The 23477-nt window shown below is 38.6% G+C and overlaps 1 protein-coding gene across 1 annotated transcript in view; it reads left to right on the forward strand.

Annotated features, from left to right (window-relative positions):
- The window catches only part of SH3GL2 (SH3 domain containing GRB2 like 2, endophilin A1), a 216936-nt gene that overhangs the window by 151339 nt on the left and 42120 nt on the right, over nucleotides 1-23477 (forward strand). Inside the window, exons 2-3 of the mRNA XM_086685373.1 lie at nucleotides 8851-8919; nucleotides 18526-18598. Coding sequence (XP_086541499.1) covers nucleotides 8851-8919; nucleotides 18526-18598 — 142 coding nt within the window. The remainder of the gene's footprint in view (nucleotides 1-8850; nucleotides 8920-18525; nucleotides 18599-23477) is intronic.

Below are 23477 nucleotides of genomic sequence, written 5' to 3' on the forward strand. Positions count from 1 at the left end.
TACAGTCTACTTTTTTTTTTTAATGCACTTGCCCCATTTTATTGGAATGGTTTGTTTATGTATCCATATATCCCACCAAACTGTAAGTTTCCAGAGAGCATATGCCATGTCTTAAATTTGCATACAAAACCTCCAGAGCTAACAAACTCCCTGGTACATAGTAGGCATTCAAACTGAGTACTTTTGCATTCATTCCATTTGGTGAATTAAAGGTGATTTGTTTTTATTTTTGTTTTTTGTTTTTTTCAGAATGGGATTTGCATCAAAATAACCCTGATTTGGGGGAGGGGGGTAACAAAGCATTTTCTTTTCAAACATTTTGCATAGTATTTTCTCTTTTCCAGGAAAAGGAACTTTTCCTGGTTTATTATCTACCTTTGGTGTACTATAAATAGCACTCTACCAGGTAGAAATTGTATCTATTAGTGCTCTCCAGAGAAAAAGAACCGGTGAGATATGTAGGCAGAATTTCTTCTTTCCCAAGATAACCTCAGTTTTGTTCTAAAGACCTTTTAGTTTGTTGATTGGATTAGGCTCAACTGCATTATTAAGGATAATCTCCTTTACTTAAAGTCAACTGATTGTAGATATTAACCACATCTATAGAATATTCTCACAGCAACACCTAGATCAGTGTTTGACTGAAAAGCTACGTACTATAGACTAGCCAAACTGACACATCAAATTAACCATCACAGAAAAGACATCTAATTTTTCATTGTAAGAGAACTTAGAACTCTCCTGGTTATCTGAGCATACCCTGGGCCTGCCCCATTTTGTGAATGAGGGAACAGAAGCTCAGTGAGTTTGTGGTTTCATTTCACAAAACAGAAAATGGCTTTCCCGCAGTTTCTCCTACAAGTGAAAGCCTAGGGCTACTCCATCTTGCCTTATCAACTGAGTCATCAGACATTAGGTTCTACATCATTTATTAACAGGACTGAATCCTCAAGTAAATTACTGGTACCTCTTATTTCTCTTGCTGAGTTCTGTTTTCTTAAGAGAATTTATGACTCAGCTTTAAATAGAACTTTAAAAATAGTACATGACATAATTCTGGCCTCAAGTATAGAGTCTATTTTTAGCACACACTGTCTTTTTGTATTTTGTTCAGTTTCAATGGCTTATGTATTGCAGTGGACTGTGAAAATGTGTACTTTTTTCCTATCGTCAGAGATGGGAAACTTTATGGAAATATTCTCCCCCTCTGATGGGGGAGAATTACCCTTTCTCTGGTAAGGAACTAGATGATTTGGGAAGTTGAAAAATAGAGAAATGCTGGTTTTCTTTTATTCTGCACATTTTTTATACTTTTTTTTATTTTCTAGAAGACAAAAATAGGATCGTTTGCAAATGACACCATAAGTGATAGTGTAAACGATCTTTCTGGGGAGGGACTGAGGCTCTGCATGAAACTTCTATGATCAATCCTGCTAACGCCCTTTGAAGGGTGTATGCAAGTAATTAGCTACATAGTCTAAGGGAAATTCTCACCTTGGAGAAATAGGGCTTAGAAAGTTACTACTTTTAACCCCAGAGAATCATACCAGAAATCATTGTAACATGCTGCAAATCAGTTACTACATTTTCCATATAGTATTTGACCAGAAGCAAGATAGGAAGATTGGAAGCTAGAAATAGGGTGAAGTGCTTAACTCACCCAAACTTATTTTAAAGTTTTTCGCTTCAGATATTTAAAGAAAATTGGTTTTCATCTTATTGAATTCTTGGGGGTGGGGAGGAGTTGCTAGTTTTTACATTATGCAAGAGGAATCTTTACACTTACCACTATTCAATATACAGATTCTATTTGAGAGTAAGAAATAGAATTAACCCAATTTAGATAGATAAAATGCCTTTAATCATTCTCTAAGAAAATTAGAAGTTTCTGGATGGGAAAAAATACATATTTTTTTTGAAATTCACTTCCAAAACATCATGGCAGACAACTGAGAAAAACTAGTGTGAAACTTATATTCCATGAAGTGAATCCACTCTGCCTTTCAAACATGGGAATACCACCATCTGGAAAAACAAGATCTACTTGTATTTAGCCAAATAATCAAGAAAGTACTGCTGTAATTTTGACTCTCCTGTTTCCTTCTGAATATTTGGTATGTCATCAAGTATAATTTTTATTTTTTGGTACCTTATTAATGAATGATGATTAAAGAACTTTCATGAGTATGGGCTTCTTTTATTTATTACCATAGGTGATGCCTTTCTACAAGTACTGGGAATACAGTACAGTGTCCCACAGGTGTAGTTATCATAACTTCTTGAAGAACTTGCACATTAATAATGTGCTTTAATGGATTTACATTAAACTTAGTTTTTTTTAGCCAAATATAAAAAACAACTTAAAATTTTGCCTGTCATATGAGTAAGATCATGTTAAGACATAATAAACCCGTATTTTAATAATGATTATTGATAGTTTATAATGTGCTCTTTATATGTACATTCCAATTTAATTCTTAAAAAAAAAAACGACACCCAGTGTTGAATGGTGTTGTTTTTCATTTCTTAGGAGAAGAAATTGAGGCATTAAGAAGTTATGCATCTTCTTTTATATACAACCATATGGTGTCATTGTCAAGGTCAAATTCATGTCTCAATTCTAAATCCATTTCTAAAATCTTAATTCAAGTGGCTCTCATTGACTTCCTTGTCAATGAGATTTCATTATACATATAAATAATTTTGTTGATCTACAGTGCAGATGGGCAGGATAGTGTATGAGTTCTACTTTTTGCTCTGAACAAACTAGCTGTGATTAACTTATGGAATGTCAAAGTAATTCTGTTTTAATATGAATAAATACATAGTGCAGCACATCATAAAATTATTTTTGATTTTGTAAAAAACATTTGGGAAAAGTATTATATTTCTCTCATGTGAGGGGATACGCACACACACACATGAACATGTTGGCCTGTGTGTGTATTTATACACACATATGTGCATATGCATATAGACTAAAATACATACATATTTAGAATCAGGATTAATGGGAAGAATATATATTATTGATACTAATTATCATTGTTCCGAAAGTAATGTGGCAGGTGAATGTAGAATGGTTACAATTAGAAGAGAATTTTCTTTAACCTTGGCTATAAATAAACTATCCTTAATTATTAAATTTTCTAATTTTTTGCCTGTTACTGGTAGAGAAAAAGATATTACACTTAGAGGGGAGATTAAACTCTCAGAAAGGAGGTACAGAACCAGTGCTAACTCATAGTTTAGGGTCTTCCTTTAATTAACGTACAATTTTTGACCTTAGGATAATTCATTGAGATCATTTTTTCCACTGGTAATTGAATGTCTACTTTGCAAGCACTGTGTTAGGTACCACAGTCTCAAACATTTTTAGACAAAGAAGCAGGAGATATGATTCCTGCCTTTAGCATCTTAAAATTCAGATGAGCAAAGATCTTCAGCAATTTTATTAATGAAGTGGCTAGTTCCAGGTAGTCCAACAGATGATATGCTTTGTTAAGAATGCATATTAAGTCTAATAACTTCCTGCTAGGGTGGGCAGTCAAGATGACAGAGAAGGTGAAATCTGGGTGAGCATTTTGAATAGTTGGTAGGATTTAAAAAATAGAAAAAGGAAATAGGTCCATGTACAAGGCAGAGGGAATAAACACAGTGCATTTGGTGGATTGTAAAGAAACCTGGCTTTGTATGATGTAAAATAACAGAACTGAACAAAAACAGAGAAGTAGGAAGTAAATCACTTTGCAGGTGTATGTGGTATGAATGAATTTGGTATTAAGTCTGATGAATTTCACTGATGTGATTTTTCAAGGAGACCACCGTAAAGGCAGTCAGAAACATGGGAGTTGAGTCATCAGTGTTTAGTAAATGAAACACAATGCGGGGAAGAATCAGAGCTGTAACTAGAGGGGGTGTCTTCTTCCCAGAGGTTACAGTTAGTATGGAGGAGGATGAGTCATTGTTGGAAAGCAGTGCAGCGTCCTCTGGGCTGTGAACAGTGGTCATTTATTTAAGCTGTCTCTTGCTACTGGTTCCCTTTGACATTTTTCTTATTTGGTACATGGAGAAAAAATAGCATGAGACAACGCTACTGCAGGCTCAGAATTAAGACTTTTAATTTAAAATGTGAGTTGACGGGGCGCCTGGGTGGCGCAGTCGGTTAAGCGTCTGACTTCAGCCAGGTCACGATCTCGCGCTCCGTGAGTTCGAGCCCCGCATCAGGCTCTGGGCTGATGGCTCAGAGCCTGGAGCCTGTTTCCGATTCTGTGTCTCCCTCTCTCTCTGCCCCTCCCCTGTTCATGCTCTGTCTCTCTCTGTCCCAAAAATAAATAAACATTGAAAAAAAAAATTTTTTAATAAAATGTGAGTTGACTATATTCTTTTTCTTTTTTTGGAAAGTTGTGCCTTTTGAAACACCATCCTGAGTGAGGTGATAAGTCTTATTTGCCTCACTGTATGCTTTCTCTTGTCAACCTAACATTAATATTTACAAAAAGACATTGTAGTTCAGTTCCACAGATCTTAGCTGAGTACCTGTTATGAGGAATACAATGGAGAGTAGGATAGAGGAAGGTGAAATTGCTGTTTTGATTGAAACACAGAGTATATGTAGAGTGTAATAGATAAGATGAGAAGTGTAAGCTCTCAATGTAGTTAAGTGGGTACAGTTGAGAGTTTTGAATAGAGGAGTTGTTGTTTGATGTGTTGTATGTTTTTGTTTTGGGTAGCATAGGGGAGTATATTGGCTTATTTGTACTGTTTTGTTTGATTCAAATACCTTTTGCTGATGTTCATTTAAATTTAAAAACAATTTTTTTAATGTTTATTTTTGAGAGAGAGCTGGGGAAGGACAGAGAGAGAGAAACACAGAATCTGAAGCAGGCCTCAGGCTCCAGCTGTCAGCACAGAGCCCAATGTGGAGCTTGACCTCATGAACCCTGAGATCATGACCTGAGCCAAAGTCCAAAGCTTAACCCACTGAGCCATCTAGGTGCCCCAAAGTTCATTTAAATTTAAATAGGTGATCAATTTCTCAAGTGCTAGCATATTAGCCAAATTACATTAAACAGTATCCAAAAATACTCAATACTATGAATTCTTAGTTTTTAGGGACCACCTCACTGGAAAATAGTAGGACGAAATTATTCTTAAGTATATGGTATTAGGTAAGGAAAACAAAATTCATTGTTGGCCAGATAAGATCAGGGAGCCTATATTCCTCACCTTGACTCATTCATAAGAAGATAGAAGTTTTAGTAATGATATTTAAAGATCAGGAGGGGAAAATATTTGCTATACTGCTAAGAAATGAGTCAGTGTTATTTAAGCCCACTGTTTAATTCAATGCCTTGATATATTTAGATCCTTTGTGACTTGAAAAGAAGATAGCCCCAAGAACAATGTAGATGTCATTTTAAATATTGCCTTCTCCAAGAATCTAATTAGATAAGAAATTTTTATATCAGCCAACCAATCAGACCAGTACCAGAATCTAACTGCTAGCCTCATTTAGTATGTTTGGTGAACTGTTTCTCTCAGAGCAGTTCAAAATCAGCTTTTGTAGAGAAGAGAAAGAGCTTAATATCTCTCAATCCAACTTTCTCTCTACCTCTTCCTCCCATACCTGCATTCACACCCACACCCACACCCACACCCACACTAAGTATTTTAAACCAAATATTTAAAGCCAATGGACTGATGAGTTGTCCTTGGTGTGAGTCATAGGACTAGTTCTAAATTATTAATGGCCATTGTAATTCCATTTGGTATTCTGTTTGATACAGTGAGTCAGCTATTGTGATGCCAACTTGTTTTTAGATGCAAAAAGGGGGGAAATTAACATCATTCTCAGCTGAGCAATATGGGATTGAATGTGATATAGGCCTTGTGCTTTTGATAAGGGCCGTATTTTATTCCCCAGAGATTATGAGAATGTGATTAATCCAGGATTACCAGGATTTGCTAATGTTACCATAAATGGAGACATTTTTGGCTATTTTTTTTGGTGACAGTTTTGTAAATAAAAATTAAATGTCTCATTCACAGGTCATAGGAGGATCTGTTTTTGACCCAAATGGGATGTTGGGATATAGTGAGTTCCTTGACATTGGAGAAAGGTAGAACTGAGAGTTGGTTGAGGGCTATGCAGTATATATTTTTTGATTTTGTAGGAGTTTGACTAGTTTCCCAGCCCAAATTTAACTGAAAACTATGTAATTCAAGAATAATAAGACACAAGAGGGGCTAAATGTGAGCTAAAACTGTCATCTCTGAACAAAGTGAAAGGGAGTAAACCTATAAAAATCACAGTAAAAATTTGTTTGCTGATAGAAAAAATTTGATTATTTTTTTTTTTAATTTTTTTTTTTTCAACGTTTATTTATTTTTGGGACAGAGAGAGACAGAGCATGAACGGGTGAGGGGCAGAGAGAGAGGGAGACACAGAATCGGAAACAGGCTCCAGGCTCTGAGCCATCAGCCCAGAGCCCGACGCGGGGCTCGAACTCACAGACCGCGAGATCGTGACCTGGCTGAAGTCGGATGCTCAACCGACTGCGCCACCCAGGCGCCCCAAAAATTTGATTATTAATAACCTGTCAGGCCCTTCTATATCCTGATTTTCTATAACTTAATTCCAAACATTCAGGTCAAGTCACTGGCACTTGGATCCCACTAGAAAGTTCTAAACTGAATTCTGGGACCTCCCTACCCCCATTTCTGGTTTGTTAAAAATCTTTAAGAAAGCAGGCAAAGAAGTTGACTTCTTTCCCAGATCACAGGCTTTTGATTAGGTGGTGTTGATGCTAGGCAAATCCTAGATCTGTATGGACTGCTGAAATAATTGATAACTAGCATCGTTTAGGACACAGGTTAAGTGAGGGTTGATGTCAAGGACCCAGGGTTAAGGCAGTGAATCTAATGGAACTTCAGGCAGGGAAGGCCAGCACCATGGACAGCTCCCCCAAACTAGGCTGGGGATGCAAAGGAGTCTACGGTTTATCTTGGAAAAAATGCATTCAGGTCCTTGTTCCACTTCTTCCTAGCTAACAATCTGTACCATGGATAGGAAATTTAACTTATGCAACCCTCAGTTTTCTCATCTGTGACATGGGAATAATATGTGATCTATATAGTTCTTGTGATGCCCATATTAGATGACAAATTGCAAGTGAAAGTAGGTGTCAGCTATACAAATGAAAGATATTAATATTGTTTTTATTAACCTTACACTTTTAATAATTGACCTTTATTTACCTACGGTTGTATTATGTTAATGAAAATTGCTGGATTCTTCTCAAGATTTCACACTACAGTTAAAAAACAAACAAACAAACAAAAAAAAACAACTGGGGAAACCAGGATACTATAAGCAGGTATATACTTCATTGGTGAGAGAAGGGAACTAGAATTTACCATCTGTCTTGTAGGTTCAGACATAGGTTCTTATACTTGATAACTATTTAATTTTCATAACAACTCTGTGTACCTAGCAAAGAGTAGAGGAGTCTGTCCATGCCATGGCCATTCATCACAACACATTCCTTCTGTTACTTATGCTGGGGTGAAATGGGTGGCATCTGGTATGCAGGTCCTGAGTGGTGGTAGAATTCGTACTTTCAGTTTCTCCAATACTAGTCTCTTCTAGAGGTTTTCCTGATAGCAGAAAGCAGGAGTGAAGGAGAGAGAGACAGAGACAGAGAGAGAGAGAGAGAGAAAGAAAGAAAGGAATACACTAAAGCTCCCAGCAAGGGGATATCGGGGCTTCCATTGCCAGGAGACAGAGCTATATATCCAAGGACTGCTTTAGAAGGAGATGAACCAAACTTACAAGATGACCCAGGTTGTTACTGAGATTGTTGTAGGTCTGGCCTTGGTGGTGGCCTTCTCTGCAGAGACCTTCAATCCAGCGGTTATTAAAGAAAATAAAAATTCATACTTCAGTATCTGTGTGTGATAACTTTAATACAGTGACATCTTTGTAAAAAGCATCTAACTACCTTTATAATTAGAATATTTTAAGAGCAACAGAAGTCTCGAGTCATTAGCACTTAATATTCCTGCCTTTGATGAAACTAAGGTATTTTTCTTGTGACCCATTCATAAATTTTTATTAGATTTAATTTCAATCTTTATTTCAGAACAAAATAGGATATTTAACTTTTTAATAAACATGAATTCTACATATGGAAAATGACCATTTGAATGCATAAATTAATGAATATAAAATGTATAATAATGGGAATTGATTGGGTAGCAAAGAAATACCCTTAACTTCTTTCTGTATGGTTTATCTCATGTTTATAAGGATATAGACAGCTACAGGAAGCTTTATAAGATTAGTATTCAAGCCCTTTCATCTGAAGATCAGCTGGGCTGATTTTGTTTTCTTACCAGTTTGATAGATGCTTGTGATTATCTGTTCAATAGCCCATGGAGAAATAGATGGAAGAAGTAGCAATTTTCTACCTAGGTAGCATTTTAGATCCATTATCAGAGGGAAATGATAATTGTATGATGCTGTTGTCCCTCAGAACTTTCAAAAGGCAAATGTTAGTGATTAGGTAGTTATATAATGATGTATATAATAAAGAACACTGGGGTTGAAAGCAGAAGAAATAAGTTCAAATTCTTGTTTCAATACCTACTGGGTGCCTGATCTTTGGCAAATTGTTTAAACCTTCTGAGCCACAGTTTCCTCCTGTGAAAGTAGGACTGTCCCCCATGTCAGAGAATGGCTGTAGGAAAAATAATATTAGATGATGTTTGTGAAAGTGCTTGAAACTGTTAACACACATTTTGAAAAGAAACTTTATAATAATTCTCCTTTTTGCTTGTTTTCTTTAGAAAGTGAGTGAGAAGGTTGGAGGAGCTGAAGGAACCAAGCTGGACGATGACTTCAAAGAGATGGAGCGGGTAAGTCTTGACCCTTAGAGCTCCCTTTGACATAAAATTGTCTAGCATACTGAGAGGGGAAGGGCTCTTCTCTGGTACCTGAAAATGCATCTTGTTATTGTAAAATATACTCTCCTTTTAGTGTATATTTTAAAACAGAAGACACAAAGTATTCTCTCTTCCCTTTGTACTGAGAACAAAGCTTCAGCAAAGGTGAAATGTCATAATGTACTTTCTTGGTGGATTTTATCATTAATTTTCCAAATAGGACAACATGAAGTTGTGCTTGAATGGGGGGTGGAGTGTGAAAAAAATAGGGGAAGGTGGAAAATGGTGTCCTGAGTGTCTGGGAGAGTTTGAGTCACTGCCTGGCCTTGGTGGACCTCTGGGCAGGGCCATGTGGTGGCAGCAGGTGTGGTGGACAGTACGCATGAAGGGACCTGTGGGCTTGGCCATGGTGCCCTTGAACTGCTTGACCCACAAGTCAGTTTATTGCTCTGAGTCTTATTTTTGTGTAAATGTAAAATGAGAATACTAATCCCTAGTTGGGGGACTTGTGTTAAGGATGAAAAATAAGGTAAATTATTTAGCGTTCTCTCTAAAAGATAGCTGATTCTCAGCAGGTGAGGGTGGAGGTGGCAAACAGAATAGCCCATTTCATTTCTCTTGTAACATCGCCGTATTTTCTCTTTGAGACAGTTCATAGCAAGTGATAATCTAGGCTTATGGTGAAGAGTGTGTGTTGCGTGTTGCAAAGAATTGTTTCTGGTGTTCAACTGATGGGTAAAGGATCTGGCAATACAAACCCTGTACTTGGACAGAGAGGATGTCAAAAGCCTATAGTACCTGGAAAACTGCATTTTTACTTAGGTCACATCAGTTCCAGTAGGCTGCCTCAGTTTTGCCATTTGTGGTCTTTGTGTGAAGAGCCAAATGAAGAAAGTTGCTCAGGTGCTTTGTGCTTTGTCTTTTTCAGTTCTTTCTTTTGAGTTCATTGATGAATTCAGCAAATTCTTATTTTGTGCTTCTATGAGCCAAGCATGTAGGATACAGCAGTGAACAGAATGAGCACGAATTATTAGAAATTAATGTTTCTGTAAAAGAAACAGCAAGTAAGAGAGAACAGGACCCATTTGAGTTCCTGGGGAAAAAAAAAATGAGTTGCCAAGGGAGAGGGGTCTTATGAGATGAGATTGTGTAGTGTTAATGTAACTGATCATTCTGGCCGAGTTCTTGAGACAGATCTCACTGATAGCACAGGTACCCACTAGAAAGGAGATTTAATACAAGAGTCGTGAGGCCCAACCAGAAGTCTGGGAGTCCAGCCTCTTACACCTAATACCTGATAGCTATTTGCCCACACTGGGGCAATTAAAATCTGCATTGATCCTTATTTCTCATCTCTGGACAGTTCTCAGTACTGCCCGATGAACCAAAGCTAGAACTCTCTGGTGTTCATAGTTCTGGAAATGGTATTCTACCCCTTTGTTTTCTACAGCATCTGAGAACAGATACTGATACATTTGCCTAGAATGACTGGATTCCTCTATTCCCTGTAATATTGGGGTTCCTCACATCTCATAAGAAGCTGCCCTGTGGGTCTGTTAATTTGCACCAGCTTCTGTCTCCAGCCATTATTTCTTAATCTCCCCTTCCTTATCCTTTGATTCGTCCCTCTCCCCTCAGGAGAGAATTTATAACATCCTCCCTGGTCCCATGTTGTTAATGACAGATTAGTCAGGCATTGAGGAATTCAGAACCAAGGAGTCAGAATTTGAGTTGAGCTTTCAGCGTCTGCCAGGACTAAAGATAATAAGCTAGGTAGCTCATTGACTAAGCTAAGACAAACTTTCCATTTTTTAAATGGAACTAAAAAGAACAGGAAATTTAGAGAAAAGAGTAGAATTTATCACTGAGCAACTAATTAAGCCTTTGAATCCATGCCCATCTTGCAAACTAATTGAAATGAAAGAAGATCTTGTAAGTATTTTCCTTCAGGCAAAGACTCAAAGGCATCTCTGGGCTCAAAGGTAAGGTTTATTTCTCCTATTTCCTAGAAAATAATTAGTTTCTGAAGCTTTTGTCTCAAAAAAGATATTTTTTGCTGATTATTTGAGGAACACACCTTTGGTTTTATATTTCGGTTTATCTCTAAGTAAATTGAGAGATTTACATTTCAGAGCAGTGTGGAAGTTAATTTCATTTTACTACACATATTTGTTTGTTTTACCTATGGCTCTGTGCACATTTTACAGTCTACCTATGCTCAATTTGCATTAAAGGTAAAGATTTCTGTGATAACTGGAAAGCACATGCCTTGGATTTGGAATCTCAAATCTTTTCTGTCCTGTTATTTATTAATGACTCACAAAAATATTTTAGCTCGGCGTTCCCAAGCCTGCAGAAGAATCACCTGTCCACAGTCAGTTTTCTGATCATCAGGCATTTTGGGTACAGAGACCTTTGTTCAGATGCATTCTCAGAGGTGCAATTAGGCAACAAAATGAAATAAATTAGAGGTTTGCATCAATCAGCACTAGTTGGAAAGAGAAGTGGGTATTCCTAGATGTTGTTTCTCTAATCAGCCACCCCAGCCACTCTCCTGCCAAGATGCAATAAAATCACACTTGGGTCTCTTAGCACTCATGGCTCCCAGAGCTGATTGGGTGGAACCCTGCAACTCTGTTGTCTCTGCAGGACCGCTGCCTATAGCCACTTCTTTCCTCCCCTTAAATACCTTGTCTAGAATTGTTTATGTGTTAGTTTAAAAAAATTTTTTTTCAACGGTTTTTATTTATTTTTGGGACAGAGAGAGACAGAGCATGAACGGGGGAGGGGCAGAGAGAGAGGGAGACACAGAATCGGAAACAGGCTCCAGGCTCTGAGCCATCAGCCCAGAGCCTGACGCGGGGCTCGAACTCCCGGACCGCGAGATCGTGACCTGGCTGAAGTAGGACGCTTAACCGACGGCGCCACCCAGGCACCCCTATGTTTTAGTTTTAAATGGTATCTGTTGCTTACAAGATCTGTTAAATACAGACTAAAGTTCTTACTGTGGTATAGACATCTTGTAGATATGTTTATTGAGAAGCTGCGGATTTTTTGTCAAGAGGAAGTTCTAGAATTTGAGGATCTGTAATTCCTTCTTAAATCTCCATCTGTTGCTACAGTGATACTGTGGTTTCGTAGGTGTGTGTGCGTGCGTGTGTGTCGTTATATTCATTAATTCATATGGTATATCCGTAAATGCGTCCTCCTTGTACAAAGTGTTGTGGTGGGCATCAGGAATACAAAGATGATTAAGGCACAGTTCTTGCCATCAAGGGACTTCCAGTTTTGATGGAAGAAATGTGGCTTACAGGACATGGTGCTTGGCACCCTGTGGAGATTCCCATGGAAGACCTAGCTCAGGTTGGTTAGATTGGTGGAAGCTTCCTAGAGCAGAGGGTGCCTGAGCTAAATGCTACAATTTTCTCTTGCCCTGCATATAGGAGGAGTGTAGTGTCCCTTTTCGCAGCATGAAAAGTATCTTGGGAAATCTCTTTTCTTGAAACCAGAAGAGGTCATATGGTTGGAAATGTGGTTGTATACCACTTCAGTGAGAATGGAATTCTTAAGGGCTGCCTCCAATTTTAAGACAAGCAGGATGTTGGAGAAGAATGGGAAGAAAGCCGTTCCATGTGAAAGTGTGAAAGAGTGGGTTGTTGGCAGAGTGGGATGTGGGGAAAAGTCAGAAATGAATGTCCATGGTCATCATCTTCATACACTTAATTAGTCATTGGGTGGAGGGGGGTTGTTACAGCTTTCTATCCAGCTCCAAGTGGTAGAAATAGAATTAACGAGTAGGAACTGTGAAGAGATAGAGTCAGGCTCAATGTATGAAAGAACTTCTGGTTCTCAGAGCTGCTTAAAAAAAAGGAAGCCATGGCTATAACTGAATTCCCCGTCATTGTCCATGTTTAAGCAGAGGCTAAAATCACCTTGTGAAGTGGTGTGAAGCACACTAGTCATCATCTCTTGAGTATTGTGGCAAGTAATTTGGAACTAATAACGTCACATTTAAATAATACCACTGGATTGAACTCTGGCGATTGATCTCAAATGAAGAAGGAAGGAGTAGAGTCTGGGCCAGCACACTCAGAGTAAAACATATGTGAGCACACCCTTTGGAGTCTGTCATGACTATGAATGTCTTTTTCATGGACGTGGTGGTAAAACAGAAGGTGTGGATGACTGTACTAAGACCCTCACTCACTGGTATACTTGTAAGATGGGTAAGAGCCCCAGACAAGATGAGCTCTAAAAACAGCTTTCTGGTGATCCTGAAATTCAGGGAAGTCAAGGTTCTTCTCAGCTGTGTGTTTACAATATACTTCCATGCTGATACTCATTAAAGGTAATGCCTGGGAAGATTAGCAAAAAAATACGTAGGGGAAATCTCAGCCTAATGCCTTGTTTATTTTTGTTTTTCAACACACTATTAATCAGGCTTTCCAAATACCAGATAACTGCTAGAAAGCAGAGCAATTTGGGAACAGGTACGTTAATTCTTCTGAGCCAGTAGGGAACTATTAAAACATCCTTATTGGGCCAGCCTGTATCTTACTGCCAGACAAACTTTCCCAGGGTACTGATTCCATTATGTCTCTGTGACTTGCTTAATTAGGTGTCTCATTCAGGGTTCTCATTAAGTGGGTACGTGTGCATTCTTAAAAGGTTCATTTTCTTAACTTCAGTGATAGAAAAATTAAGATTTTCAAAAGATTTAGTGTTCATATGGCATGTAACTGTGAGTTACCCCATGTCCGAGTGGATGCTTAATTCATCTGTTTATTATTGATCACCAAACCTACACACTGTCCTGCTCCGTTTTAAGATCTTTTAATTTTTTTTTCTTAAACTCTGCTCCTGCCTCCCTGTGACAGCATCTGGGATGATGGAGTATCTGACAGTATAAAGTCATATCTTTAATTCTTTTTTTGCCCCACAAAGAATGCTGTATAGTTCGTGTGTGTTGCCAGCTAAGTTCAGGATGCAATGTCTACTTTTTCTCTAGTGGAAAAGGTAATATTCAGATGCCTCAGAACAAAATCATATTCTAGTCAATGTGGTGCCTTTTGGTTCTGTTGTGTCTTATCTCTAGAGGCTGGGGAAGCTGATGAAATGTTCAGCATCCATAGATTCACTGTGGCACACATTGGTGAAAATAGAACCTTAGCAAGGGATTGGCAGACTTCTTCTGTAAGCATATTAGGCTTTGTGGGTCAGAGAGCTTCTGTAGCCTCTGTTGAAACTTCTCATCTCCACTATTGAAGAGCAAAAGCAATTATTGATGGTGCCTAAAAGGAATGAGCATAGCTGTGTTCCAGTCAAATTTATTTAAAGACACTGAAATTTGAATTTCATGTCGTTATTATGTGCAATGAAATGGTAGTCCCCTTTTGAATTTTCCCAATCATTTAAAAATATAAAAACAGCTAGTGACCCAGATTTGGCCCACTGGCCATAGTTTGCCAACTCTTGCTTTTCTTGATGAAGAAAAATGTTATAGTGAGTACAGCAGGTTAAGAGAGCTATTTTTCTCCCTACCCAAAGTTGTAAATCACAAGACTAGATCGTGGAGGGAGAACCTTCTGATTCTAAAGTATGAGTGTTGCTAAAATCCTGGTATTGAGAAAATTGAGGAAAAATGACCAGAAGAATATATGTCTATGCTTTTACCTTCAGAAAAAAACTTACATTGAGTTTTTATGTCCTGAAAACATGCCTATTTTTATACATATTTACAGTTTCACCTCTAAACAGCCTTCCCTAATGACTCCCTACCACCATCCAGACAAAGTTAGGTAAAGAAATGCTCAGGAGCTCACAGGAATGGAAGTTGTAATTTAGGATGCATCAAAACTTTTTTTCAGGTAATCGAAAAATTTGGGGGTTGAGGAAATCTTTAACTGTATAAGTTCAGAGCTAAACTGTTGTCCTCAAATGGGAATGAGCCCTTGAAAGGTATGATAAATTAAGTGGAAATCTTAGTACATATTAATGATATCGGGCCTGTTAATAAGAGAATATGTGCTTGGACAAATCCAGTTTAAGTGTATATATATAGCTTCCTAGCAAGTACCTAATAAGTCATACTCAAGGTTCTCACAGAGTACTGACCCCTCAGCCTTTCTATGACCACCAAAACACAGCATCAGAAAGACTCTGAGACATTCTTAGCAATGACACAAATGGAAAGAAGCTAGAATTTGGTCAGCTTCCTACCTGCAGATGGCCATTAGTCTGTTTAGTTCCTCCGTCAGTCTTTCTTAGAAAATCTCTGACCCATGACCTTTGAACTACTTTTCTTTCCGTCATAGCTATAATGGGTCTGTGACCTCAGATAGTTTATTTCCGTTCTCCGAGTTCAGACTTGCACGTTTAAAACATCAAGGCTTTGGATTAGATGCTCTTGTAGTCTCTGTTCTTTATCAAGTGACATCTGTCAGAGTAAAATCAAGAGCAAGAGCTAGTGAATGAATTTGCTGATAAGCTGTTCTCTGAGATATTTCTTGTGAACGCTGTATATAAGTAAATCTATTGGATGAAGTTGTTTTCAGAAGTGGATTTCAAGTGAATTTTGTTTTATGATCTGATCAAATGGGTTTGGCTAGAGCTTGTTTTATGGTGATATATAGCTTAGGTAACTAAAAGTGTTGAAGGAATCTGCCTTGTTGGGCAGAAAAAGTCTATAATGATCTCAGGGTGGTATGGACTCCTTCGTGGAAGTTCCCTGTCAAACCACAGGGAACACTGGATAGTTTTTATTCCTACTTCCCTTTGAAGATTGATTTCCACACTGGGAACCAAACTTAATACTCGAATATTGGCATCGCTGTTCTGTGTCTCCCCTGAGACCACTGGCATTTGCCAAGCTAGTGGCTCTATTAATAGAGCCTGAGTAGTTGAGCTGTGTATTTAAAGAGCCCAGAAGGGAAAGGGGGTCCCATACCCCAAATCAGAACCATTTTTCACACCTTTCTTGCTGACCACTCTGTGGACCACTCCAAATATGCACTTCTGGTATCCAGCCTCTGTAGAGAAGCCTGTGTAACTCAGGGCTTGTAGCCAAATAGCTCAGTGTGGGAGAGCCTCCCTTTTGCAGATGCCCAGGGTAGAATAGTTCTTGTGAATGAAGTTTCCACAGACTTTGACGACTTAAAAAAAACAACACCACCAAAAAAACCCCCAGAAGATGGGATGGCAGGTGTTTCCCTCCTGCTCCTGTGTTGTTGGCCACTACTAGATAGATCCCCAGCCCCATCTGGGGGATGTTATAAAGAGGCTTGCAGCTCTGACTTCATTTGGGAGATGTTTCTGTTCCTTGCCCTTCTGTGGGGAGCTTATTCTTGCAAAAAGTTACAGTGTGGTACTTAAGAACACTATCTCTAGAGCCATAGTTGGGTAAGTTTGTTAACCTCTCTGTATCTATTTCACAGGGTTTCTTAGAATTAAATTGTAAAGGTATTTAAAATTCTTAGAATGATTTCTGACAAGTAGAAAATACTTTATGATGATGCTGGGCATAATTATGATTGAGGGCAGATATGGGGGAAAGTTAGAAGTGGTTAGCATCCTAGTAGCAGATGACTTCAGAATATCAAATGGTCAGTTCCTCTGGTTCACTCTCTTAGACACCTTGAACTTTAGAATTGTTTCCTCCCATCATAGCCACACAGGATCTTTGGATACACATTTGACATCCAATTCCCTTATCCCTATCATGTAGTCTTTAGGAGATCTGCGTTTTCCTCCTGTCATGAATGTAACCTGGACTTTTAGCATGTTTGTTGTGCACACAACCCTTAATTCACTTCCATGACATCGAGTACATAGTGGTTGATTGGTATTCTGCTAATACTGCCAGTACTTCCACATTTGGCCATGCAAGTCCTGTACTGCACAACTCCAGGGAACCCCTGCCTGCTATAGTACTAAACACTACTTGGTACATGGTCAAACTTAAGGCATATTCCTAACTCAAGTCAACCAGAAGGACATGGTACATGTCCTATGAGACAGGCATCTCTTAAATAGGAGTGCTTCTTGAGGTAATTTTATCCCATGATAACCCCACAAGAAAAGTGTTTTCCTCTGTTAATCACAATAATAGGAAACTCCTTACACACACAACAATATGACTGCCATAGAATAGGAAATTATTAAGTATTGAAAAACCAAACTGAAAGATAAAATCTTCTGATGGTTTATGGTTTGGTTTCTGATTATGAAAGATACTTAACCCATCCATAAAAGGCTGATTTTATATGCAGTTGTATAGTATGTTACTCAAAAATTTCTTGGAATTGACAGAGGAGCTCTTGAACTCCAGTTAAAACATAACAGTAAAATCCCCATGGGCTTAATTGATATCTGCAATTCTACCATCAAAAATTTCTTTCACTCCTATCTATATCATTTATCCCACACACGTACCTTGGATAGGAGGATGCATTTGTTTTTGTCAGTAATGTACCCTGTAGAGTGAGTGAGTGGACCACCCATGTTGATAAGGAAAGCATTTTATTGGGAAACGTGGAGTGGATCCACACAGACTCTTCATGTAGGGAGGAGGGCCCAACAGAGAAAGGACATGCTGACCTGCTGAATGCAAATGCTGACCATTCAAAATTTTGCAGATAGAGACTGTAGGATTGGGATTTTTATTTGGAATGAAACAAAAATTCAAGGATTGATTAGAAGTGTTTGCTCAAAAGTTTTATATACTTAGAACATTTTTATTTAACTTCTGAGGATATCCTATCTCGTACTTGAATAAACAGAGTTGATACTGCATTTTTCTTTCTTTCAGCCCCCAAACCTGTCACCATGCCTGGCCTACTGTAGACATCCTATAAATGCCTCTGGAACAAAATAAGATTCTTGATCTCCACCTTTTCTTTTTCTTTCTTTTTCTTTCTTTTTTTTTTTTTTTACCTTTGTAACTTTTATTTACATTTATTTTATGCTGAATTGATTATTGGGCCATATGTGTTTGTTTCTTTAGTTTTTTTCCCTGAGCTGTGTGTGTGTGTGTGTGTGTGTGTGTGTGTGTGTGTGTGTGTGTACACACACCTGTGCACATGCAACGTCCTCTTCTGGTTTAGGAATAGTTTGCTCTTTTTAGTAAGAGTTATCTCACTGCAGCAGAGTGAGCTCATGTAGGGGTTAATCTGACTATGAGCTCTATAAAGTGAATATAAAGATTTTAACCTCTTGATTTGCATGATTTTTGGGGGGTTTCTGGGTCAAGTTAAGAGTAGACCATTTTCAGAGATTACCTCAGGCCACTTAGGGGAAGAGGAAGCCATCTCCACCTTATTTTGCCAGAAGATAGTGAAGTATATTTTGAAACAAATTTTAGGAAATTCCAGGTTCCTCTTTGAATAAACAGGGTTTCCACATCTTGATGGAGCTGAGCTGAATGCAAAGCCATTCTTCCTACTGGAGCGTCTCCAGCCCCTCACTGTCCACTGCAGGACTGGTTCTGTTGCTGCACCAGTGGTTGTAGATCTACTCAAGCAAGAGCTAAGGTGCTAAAGTGAATAATTCTTGTGACTTAGAATATTTATTTTCTTATTTCAGAAAGTGGATGTCACCAGCAGGGCTGTGATGGAAATAATGACTAAAACAATTGAATACCTTCAACCCAATCCAGGTAAGGGACCACTTTATATATTCAGGGTATCCCTCCAGGTAACTTGTAGTTTCTCTTTAATAGACATTTAAGTTTGGTGTGCTTCTACTTTCTCAGCCCACCTTTCTGGAGGGCTTGGTATATGGCACTTTGAGGAGGGAGGACTTTTTAAGGCTCACACTGAGGTAACTGAAGGAGTCTGTCATATTTTATCTGACTCTAGGATATTTAGCAAATGGTATAGCATGAACAGCTTGGAAGCCACATCATGTCAGGGTAGCCACAAGCTGTTAGTAACCAAACTTTAATTTGCAAGGGATGGTAAGAAAAAACGGGATAATTTTAAGATATGATACAGCTATTCCTATAAGGTGTGAAAGAGTAAAAAATTTTTGTGAAATACAGAGGGTTTCTTTCATACAGCATCACTAAAGTTTTTGGAGGGTTGTTCCTAATTCCAGTTCTTCTCCCAGTACATTGCAGGTCAGCATTTGTTTCTGCTAACTTGTTACACTCTCAGAGAAGGAAGTTTTAATAGAGATAATGGATCTACTCCTTGAAAAGAGAACCAGGCAGAACTGGGCAGTGTCTATAGGCACAAGGTATAACAAAGCAAAACAGCCACTGTCATCGACCTCCTCACTACTCTTCCTGACATCAGTTCCTAACTTAGAACTGATAGAAGCTTGAAGCAAGGCTGGATGTATTTATGTGAAAAGTATGAATATTTAGAAAACTGCTGCTTTCTTTTGGGAATAGTTTCTTTGGGAGTTTCAGGCTGGGAGACCAGTGTATTTGGTGGTCCTAGGGAAGATGGTCTAGATACTGTGTCAGCCCTAGTGTGTTTGGATACAGAGCATTGGTGGGCAAGAGATGAAAAAAGGAGGTGTGGGGTAAGAGTGGGCAAGTGCAATAGTAAGTGCTGACCATCTCTACTGCCTCCTGCTGCTGACTGAGCTCTCATTCAACCTTTATTTACCTGTGACAGCACAGCTGCTGTTTCAAAAGATGAACACATTCTTGATTTTTTTTCTTCTTAAAATACATCAGAGATGGGAATATATATGGAAGGAAAATACAGAAGGAAATACAGTATTCTGTAGGGTCGAGGAATTTAACTGATTGCGAACCAAATGGTTAGCAAATAAGGCAAAGAATAGCAAAAAATGAAGTTTCTAAGTTTTACCAAAGCCTTCTTTATGACCATTATATTGTGCAGAGATGCAAGGATCTCTCAGATCTTCATTTATGCCAGAGTATTCCTGTCACAACCGTGACAGGTCAGGATCTGAAGAGAGCTAGCTGCTCCACCTGCCTCACCATAAGGGATCAGTGCATAAGGGCAAGAAGTTTGAGTCTTCATCTTGGCACAGAACTTTTGAAGTACTCTCTGATCTCCTGGGATTTACACATGACTTGTGCTGGTAACTCGGTGTGGGGCTAAGATACTGATAGGGTAAGGGAGGGAGAATATACTGTTCATTGCGCATTAATGCATTTGTAAGACAGTGCTAATTATTTACACTGTGTCAACTCTACAAGTAACCATTTTTTTTTTCTGATTATAAAAATAAAGCACAGGTGAACAATTCATAGTTATGGAAAAGAGACTAAAAATCCATTGTAACATAAATCTGTAGTGTAAGCCCATCAGTGTTCCTGAGTATAATGGAACTCTGTTGTAGGTGGGTACAGTGTGTTGAATGGTATGCCCCCTCAAAATTCAAGGCCACCCAGAATCTCAGAATATAAGCCTGTTCGAAAATAGGGTCTTTTCATATGTTACTTAGTGATCTTGAGGTGAACTCATTCTGGAGTCAGAGTGGGCCCTACATAAAATGACTCGTGTCTTTATAAGAAGAGAAAACACAGAGACATGGGAAAGAAAGCCAGTATGGAGACCGAGATTGGAGTGGTGTGGCCACAAACCAAGGAATTCCAGGAGCTACCAGAAGGTGGAAGAGGCAAGGAAAGGATTCTCCCAGAGAGCCTGGGAGGTGTCCCGCAGACACCTTGATTTCAGGCTTCTGGCCTCTTGAACCGTGAGAGAGTCAATTCAGTGTGTTGACTCACACAGTGTGTGGCAAGTTGTTATGCTAGCCCTAGAAAACTAATACAGTAGGCTAGCCTTATTTTCTGCAGGAAAAAACAAGGGCCCAAGAATTTAAGAAACTTTACCAAAGTCGCACACTTAGAAGAGGATGGAGGCAGAATTGGAACCCAGGTCAGAGTGAGTACAATAGAAATTCAGAAAGGAGGCAAATTATGGGATTGAGACTCATTTTAATAAAGAAGATTACAGGAGGAAGTAATGGGAAAGATAAGGATTTTTAAAAATGACATTTTTAGTAAAATGTTGAATGTGCTGATGAATTGTCAACATGTTTTGTGGTCATTTGAAATTTGAATAGACATTTGGCACCAAGAAGAACAATGAAGGCCATCACCGGAAAATCCCAGTTTGGTTTTAGAAAAGGAGTTATTGGGATGCCTGGGTGGCTCAGTCAGATAAGCATCCAACTCTTGATTTCTGCTCAGGTCATGAGCTCATGGTTCAGGAGTTTAAGGCTGTTAAGTTTAAGGCTGTTAAGTTTAAGGCTGTTAAGCCTGTTCAGGCTCTATGCTGACAGTGTGGAACCTGCTTGGGATTCTGTGTTCCCACCCCCCCACCGCCCCTAACCCCACTAACTTGTGTGCTTGCTCGCTCTCTCTCTCTCTCTCTCTCTCAAAAATAAACTTAAAAAAAAAAAAAAAAAGCAGTTATATATGGGCAGGCCACAGAAGTGTCACCCAGAGGAGTTGAGAACAAAACACAATTTCATATAGTTATTCTATAGAATTTAGACAATCTGTATTTAATTGTTCTATGATAGATATGATTTACTTCCTCCCTGAATCTCTCACCCTAAGAGCAGACACTTGGCTGAAGCACTTTTGAAAAGTACATTAGTTCGCTATTCAAGTGTCCTTGACAAAGGTATGTAGTAGTCTAGCAAACACACAGGCACCCAGTCATTAGGTACAGAAGAGTAGAGAGAATATTCTCAACTCATATAGTTTGGTAAGTACTTTGAGCACTCAGCCTCTCAGTGATCCTAGGAGCTGGGTCAACCAATATGTATCACTAGAGGCTGGTCCTGAATAAGCAAGATCGAGCTTGGGTCAGGGCAGAGACTGATGACAACCAACAGATTTACATGGACAGGCTGGTAGATTCAGTGGAAATTCATGCTTTGAAGGTACTTTGAGAATATCTTCCATCAGATTAATATTCTGAGATATGTTCTGGCTTTCAGATCTTGTGGGTTGTGGAGCATACACATCTTTAATATTTGTAAAACCCAGTTCGTATTGAAATGATGACCAAAGAGAGTTTGATTAATTTTCATGAATCTATTAATTTGCTCTACACTGTGTTTACCCATTTCTGGAGTGAGATTTTTAAAAGGTACTTGCGATCACATAATTACTTTGCATAAAACCCTTCAATGGATTTTCATTGCTTTTAGGACTAAGTTTAAAATTTCTAATTTGACTTAAAGGTCCCTCCCTGCATGGTCAGTTGGCCCTTTCCCCTCCACCTTGCAGGTAAATAGTACCCTCAGATCCAGGATAAAGGTCATTTAAAAGCCTTCCTTGACCCCTGGACTAGTTAGGTTCCCTTGTCAACTTCCCTGTCACGATTCCAGCTGCTTTTCCCTGGTGGCACATGCCATACTTACTATAGACGTGTGTGATGTGTGTACTTTTGTTTGTCTTCCTCTGTAAGGGCAGGACTGTGCCTGTCTTATCTCCACATCCCCAGCCCCCAGCTCAGTTCCAGACAGCAGTGGCACTAGGGTATTTGAAAAAATAAATTATGAAACACAGTTGACAATCATTGGCTAATGTGATAAAACTGCTGTAATATAAAGAGAAGGAAAAGCTCTTCCTTTTCCCTCAACCATCGGCTCTACCTGTGTTACTAACACTTAGCAGATGCATTTATTTTTATGCAAAGGCCAACTTTAGATGCATTAGGGGTAGAAACAGGACCAAGATTGGGCCCCTGCCCTCTGATACTTCACAGGCTAATAGCATAAGATACATACACCCTGAGGAGAGCAGTCTAGAGGGCTTCACAGATAATTCCTTCTGGAAATCCCAGCTAACTGATGCAGTTAGGAAGGGTGAAAGGGGTCATAGGTCTGCAGGTCTTCCTGCAGTGTTTTATCACGGATTGTGAAATATTCTGAAAGGAACAGCGTAAACCAATACAAATTTGCGAGGCTGCTTAGGTAAGAAATAATTCGAACATGAAAAGTACTGCAGCAGTTGTGAGCCCTTATATTCTTATGGCATCTAAGAGCAAAATCATTGGAGAATACAGATCAGTTTTCCTATATGAGTAGTCTAATGCCTTGTGGAGAAAAAAGTACTAAATCAGCATTGTCAAAAAGAAATAAGATGCAAACCACATGTGCAATTCTGAATTTTCTAGTAGCCACGTTAAATAACCCAACATACCCAAAATTTAACAAATATTTAAACTATTGACAAATTTTATATTTTTTTGTTCTTGTGCTAAGTTTTGAAATTCGGTGTATATTTCATATGTACAACACATCTCAGTTTGGACTAGTTACATTTCAAATGATCAATAGCCTCATGTGGCCAGTGGTTCCCATAATGGACAGCTCTAGATAATTTACCATTCAAGCTATTTATTCTGTTTTGATGTATGTTTGATATTTAGCTCCTTGGCTTACGTACATTGGTAGTTATGTTTTCAATAAGAGAAATGGACTCTGGATTTTAGGCCATGATATCTTTAATTTTTTTTAACCTTCTGCAAATGTGTTACATGGCACTATACTGGAGATCTTCCCCTGAAATAGAATGAGAGACACGGCCAGATTTG

This window comes from Puma concolor, chromosome D4, assembly GCF_028749965.1.
Source record: "Puma concolor isolate L17-30 chromosome D4, mPumCon1.1.hap2, whole genome shotgun sequence".
Classification (NCBI taxonomy): domain Eukaryota; kingdom Metazoa; phylum Chordata; class Mammalia; order Carnivora; family Felidae; genus Puma; species Puma concolor.